The sequence below is a fragment of the Poromitra crassiceps genome, assembly GCF_964638095.1.
Source record: "Poromitra crassiceps genome assembly, chromosome: 8".
NCBI classification, from domain to species: domain Eukaryota; kingdom Metazoa; phylum Chordata; class Actinopteri; order Beryciformes; family Melamphaidae; genus Poromitra; species Poromitra crassiceps.
In genome coordinates, this window is record NC_139629.1 from 25,485,553 (window position 1) to 25,491,622 (window position 6,070).

At 40.4% G+C, this 6,070-nt stretch overlaps 1 protein-coding gene across 2 annotated transcripts in view; it reads left to right on the forward strand.

Moving 5' to 3' along the window:
- Window positions 1-4,508: 4,508 nt before the first annotated feature.
- LOC310780347 (caspase-7-like) overlaps window positions 4,509-6,070 on the forward strand; it is a 9,484-nt gene continuing 7,922 nt past the window's right edge. For both annotated transcript variants that reach the window (XM_083640922.1, XM_083640923.1), the window contains exon 1: window positions 4,509-4,902. In XM_083640922.1, coding sequence (XP_083497048.1) covers window positions 4,686-4,902 — 217 coding nt within the window. In that variant the 5' untranslated portion in view covers window positions 4,509-4,685. The remainder of the gene's footprint in view (window positions 4,903-6,070) is intronic.

Consider the following 6,070-nt stretch of genomic DNA (forward strand, 5'->3'; position numbering starts at 1 on the left):
AGATGTTCCATTTCTTATTGAATGGGATTGAACGTTTTACCTATGGCCCCCAAACGCTGGATCCCATGGAAGATGTGGGTGTTGACTGCGCTCTGGGTCCATTGCTGCTGCAGTGCAGGCGACCCTCACGTCACTCTCTCTCAAAGGAGACCGTGTGGCGCAGCCATTTTCGTTCCCCCATAGAAATGCAACCAAGTCGAGCCTCACCTCGCCAGTTAGAAAAAAATAAGACGCATGGACATACCAAACGAAGTAGGTATTCAAAGAAGTACTTGAATCTTTTAGAGTAGCTAGATAACAGTGGCATAGCCAGAAATGAAATTGCAGGTGGGCCTGAATAAAAGTGGGAATTTGACTCCAGTAAATGTTCTTAATGTGCTTTCAAAGGAAAATGAAAGGTATGCATACAAGCCAAAACAAACAAGGACTGCGATCAAAGGTATATAAAGCAAGTGAACTGCTATTTGCATTATATAGGCTACAAGAAGTGTGATGTAGAATGTCCGCTATGAATATGTAGCTATATAAGCAGGAGTCAAATAAAGAAATAATTGTATACCTATGTACAAATCATTGTATAGCTCACTGCAAAGACAGTACAAGTAGGGTTTGTTTGCTGTCAAAAGGGTGTAACCGCATGTACACCAGTTTGACACAGAGCAAAACCCCACTTTTGACACTGACCAAGCCTTGTGGGTAGACTGGAGGATCCTAACAGCACTTAGGTCAGCTCATAATGCATGCTGTCATAAGTGATGCTACAGTAGCATGGCAGCATCATCACATATTTTATACTATATTCTAAAGAGTATCAACTTTTGAGTTATACCCAATTTATGCAATTCCAAAACTGTTTAGGGACCCCAGTATGCAAAAATATTAAAATAGAACAGGTGCAAATAACACATTTATACTGCATGCAAAAAAATTGCATGGTTTTTTGCAAAACTGCATGGGATTAGTATAACGTGACCATGACTGTAAAGGGGAGACTCGTGGTACCCCTACAACCCATTCTTATTCTGATTCAGATATCTTGAGGTGAGAGGTCAAGGGGACCCCTTTGAAAATGGCCATGCCACTTTTTGACTTGCCAAAATCTAGCCTCAATTTAGAGCATTGTTTAGCTCCCTTCCCAACAAGTTAACATGACAGAGTGGAATGGATGCCTCAGGTCTTCTAGTCTCATATGATAGCAGGACCCTCACTCCATCTCTAAATATAAGTCCATTAAAGCCTCTGAAAGACAGTAATGTCGGCCATTTAGGAAGTTTTAAAGTCTCGTGATTGGATGGGCCTAGGCAAGAAGTGGGTGGGCGTAGGCCCAGCCAGGCCCACCCGTAGCTACGCCCCTGCTAGATACTCGCATGTTTTCTGAGCAGAACGCAAGATTAGAGCGGAATTGTTTTCTGGAGAACACCAGCACTCTGGTTCCCAGCGTTTCCCGGAACACCGTGGTGTGTTTCCGCCTGTTTCTGCCCATAGCCGGAGTATCGACAAGGCTTCTGGTCCCATGGCTAGCCAGGGCATGGTTCACCTCTTCAGGCTGCTGCTGCCAGCTCAGCCCTTCAAAGTGGCAGCCATGCAGCACCAGCAGGGGGCAGTCTACTGCCATGCTGGAGAGAAGAAGAAGGGAAACGTTCAATGTAGAATTCATGCTGATGCAATCTGTTCACAGTGTTCCTCGTGGTTTCACAATGCGCCAGACAGCATCAGTTGGAGCATTGGTGGTTTCTTTGGTTAAAATCCCTCACACATTACTAACTGTATTGGGGTTTTCCTGGGGTTACTGTCAACTTCCAGCAGCTGTCTGATTATCTCTGGGGTTTCCAACTTCTGCCAGGAGGATCGAGCACTGCCATCATGCAGCGGACCTGCAGAGCAAATAGCACCACACTAAATTCACAGGCTGATAGTGGTACTGCAGGTACTCTTGATCAAAGCAGTCACATTATGAAAAGAGATTAGTGCCTGCAGAAATGTGTCATGCTGCCATTGAACTCAAACAATGATAAACAAATTAATTTGCAAACTTTTTTTAAAGCAATGCCTTGAAATTGAATGGGAAATTTTCTTTTCTCATCTCTCCATTTTCTACATCTTTTAACACTTGAAGGACCAGAATTCCATACTAGAACGACTGTAAGTGGTCATTTTGACCACTAGATTCCAAACTCTCTCAATCTCTCATGATAAATTCCCAATTGAGCGATTAATGCATTTATTGTGTTAAGATATTAAGATATATTTTAAAAAGACAAAGCAACACCAAAATGTGAAAATATAGACTACAAAATAGGTCTAGAACCCTGGGAAATTAAGTGAGGTCCAAATGGTCTTTCTAGGTAAAAATGCTAATATTTTCTTTGCCTTTTGTGTAATTCAAATAAAAACTACTTTAAATGACAATGCAGACACTTTTAGGAAAAGGCAGGTACCAGCAGCATTGTATTTGTTTTTTATTCAACAAAGCGATTGCACATTATACATTTCAAAAAGGTCAAAATGACCAGTGACCGCTGTGGTCTTTCTAGTGTTAAAACACCAAAGGACCACACTGGAAATAAGCCCTAGGTGTTCTTGTGTTATCCTTGATGGTTTTTTATGACACATCAAATAAATTCATTAATCATATTGGCTTTTATTTGTTATTGTCTGTAAGGCACTTTTTTTTTCATTATGATAATGACACTGATGATAATGACAAAGGTCACTGCCTGTATCATAGATGAGATTGAGGGATTGTCTTCTTTTATCAGGCACTTTGCACTGATTTATGAGGCTAGAGCCCCAAAATGGGTCGAAGTCCAGACAACTCACTACGATTAAATAAGCACCCAATAGATAAAAGTAGTCTATAGTCAATGCATTGATTTTCCTTTTTAATGCAATTATAGTGAATCGTTTTGTTTCATCAAGTCTTTGAGCATGTGAAATTGAAAAGCATGGAAGATGAAGCTGCATGGTTTAGAGTTGCTATTATTATAGCTACTGCAACCTATTTCAGAAGATAGATCTCTCCAATCAAAAACAGTGAATTATCTATACTTATTTTCTGACACTTATGAAGTCAGATCAAGGCATGAACTGGCTGAAAATGAGCTTTTCGTTTGCTTGATGTTATAGGGGGATAGGGTGTTGGCTGATGGCACGTGATATGTATTGCTCCAATGATCCAAACAGAGGCAGCAGTGGAGCACACATATAATAAATAGACTATACCAGCAACCGGCAGCAACTCTCGTAGAAACCAGGCATTACTTGGGTTAAGAAATCAACAGATTCATGGTTTGATTCCTTAAACTCTGAAGAAGAAAAAAATTCATGAACAGGATGTAGGCTGCTCAGTATTTTCCAAGAGACAATTCAAATTGATAGTTGATTAACAATAGTTGATTACTTTTCACAATGTAATCTGTAGGCCAATAAAGACTACATTCTGCAGATGATCTTGAAGCTAATGGATGGGAGATGGAATATACTTTGTTAATGACATTTATTTTTTAAATAAAAACCGATCTCGTTAATTCAGAAAAACAAGAGCAGAAAATATTTTTCTCACAGAAAACTTATCTCATTCATTTCGAGACAGGGTGATCCCCCCCCCCCCCCCCCCCCCCCCTTCCCATATGCCTCCGGAGGTCCTAGCTGCAAGATTATTTTCATTATCGACCGATATCTGATCATTCTTTTTTTATTCGATTAATCATTTATGTCACAAATAATGACAAATGCCCATCACATGTCACCAGAGCCCGATATATATATATATATATATATATATATATATATATATATATATATAGAGAGAGAGAGAGAGAGAGAGAGAGAGAGAGAAAAGAGAGAGTATATGCTATATATTTTTGCTCTCTTTTGAAATGCAAAAAGCAAAAACATTGAATGTGGAAAATGAGGAAAAGGGTTTAAAAAACAGCAAAAGTTTTATGTTTTGCTATTTCTCTGTTTTGCTTTGTTTTTCTGTAATCAAATGTTTTATAGTCATCAGTTCATCTCATATAGCCATATGTAATGTAATGTAATGTATCTCATATAGCCGCTCTTCTTGGTTCCACATCCAGGCTTAAAACTCTTAAAACTCTTGGATTTTCTGAAACGCCAATGGAGAAATGAATGGGAAATTGACTACCTGGAAGCGGAGCTGCAAAAAGGTGCAGGCGGGAACTGTTGAACTCATTTGGCTATTATGCTGTGGGCAACATCCCAACCAGGTGATGCATGCACCGTTTCCCATAACTAAAGACCTGTGTAAAAAAACACGTGGGAAGGACAGCATTATGCAACGTTGTGTGATCATCAAGGCATGTGACCATAATGCCTTGAGAGGAAATGCTCCAAATATGGTTGCACAGGTGTGACAGAAGGTGTGACTCATAGTAAGTAGCGTTTTTACTGCTCTGTGATGCAGACAATTAAAGCCTGCGTGAGACCGACACTAACAGGCATATCAGATACAGACACATGTGGATACAGTGAAATTACCTGTTAGATATCTCAGGTGTGTTTTCTGTAAAGCATATTTAACTGCTGCCTATTTGCATATTACTGGGCCGTTGGTTTGACTAAAGGATTTAGACAGTGTAAGACCTAAGATCCAACCACAGGGGAAAAAAACCAAAGGACCCAACAACCCAACTTTCCTTGACTTGGACCTCCATTCAAGAAGCATGCTGCGGCGGAAAGGCGTGAGGGATCCCGGTGTGGAGTGTAACAGGGCTCTGCTGGTGTCGGTGGCTCAGTTCCACCATGGGGTGAACTTGGGGAACCGGCCCGGGGCAGAGAGAGACACCAAAAGACTCCACCGCACCCTCAGCAAACTGGGCTTCAAAGTCGACATACACAACGACCTCGACAGTGATGAGATCTACGCATTGTTTGAGAAAGGTAACATACACGTATACACAAGATGTAGCCTAGAATCAGCGGGGACACTCAACTTGCTTTGCCCAGGGGCCACTTTTGCAAAAATGACAGGAGGCAGGGGCCGCTAAACAACATTAATAATAATAATAAAAAAATCTGTAGCAGATTGTAGGTTTTTGGGGTGCCAGCTGGCAGCTGTAGTTGGCTGGTCATTTTAATGTTTTAAGATGTTTACACTCTGCCATGAACCGATGCCATGAACCCACATAGCATCAATTTGAACCACCGAGCAGAATGCAAACAAATAGTCAAAGCAATAATCCGAGTGACGATGTGAACACGTGTGCCTGCATGGGACAGCAAATAGGTGGCGATATTTGACAATTGAGCTGGAGCTCAGTCAAACTTTGTTTAATGTTAGTTTTCAGTGTGAATTAGAGAATGGTCGGGGGGCCACTCGGCGCCCTATCGGCGGCCGCATCTGGCACCTGGGCCGTAAGTTGAGTATCAGGGCTATACAGTATGGCATAGGGACAAATTAGGCCTACATGTAATTGGTCCCTATACCAAACATGGGTAAATGGTGGGTAACGATAAAAATCCCACGTTTTAAGCCTTAACATATAGACAACTACGCCTCCAATCCCCACCCCCATTATTATTATTATTATTATTATTATTATTATTATTATTATTATTATTATTATTATTATTATTATTATTATTATTATTATTATTATATTATAATTATATTAACATCTTTATCCTATATTAAGATTTTAAAACTTCTTTATCCTTCTTTTTCAAATATCTTCTTTTAAACATGTTATGCTTTTAATCGTTTTCTTTAAACACATCTTTATTATAACTAGTGGGATATTACCCCGTGCAGTGTATCGAGTTTAAATGTTGCATTCTCTGAATGTTCAACCCGGACTGTATCTGCAGCTAGGCTGGCCAGCGCGGACAGACAGTTCCCCAGCCCCATAAATCTTGTAAAATTAATCTGAAATAGCTCCCCAACAGATACAGAAATATGACCATAATGTGTTTGATGTACATATAAAGAACTGCTGCAATCGGTTTTGTGAAACACGCATTTCAAAAAATCACGTTTTCCCTTCTTCCTGGTTTCTCCTCTGACAGCCTGAGCTCACCTCAACAGAGGCAGCCAGACTGCGGGTGTTGG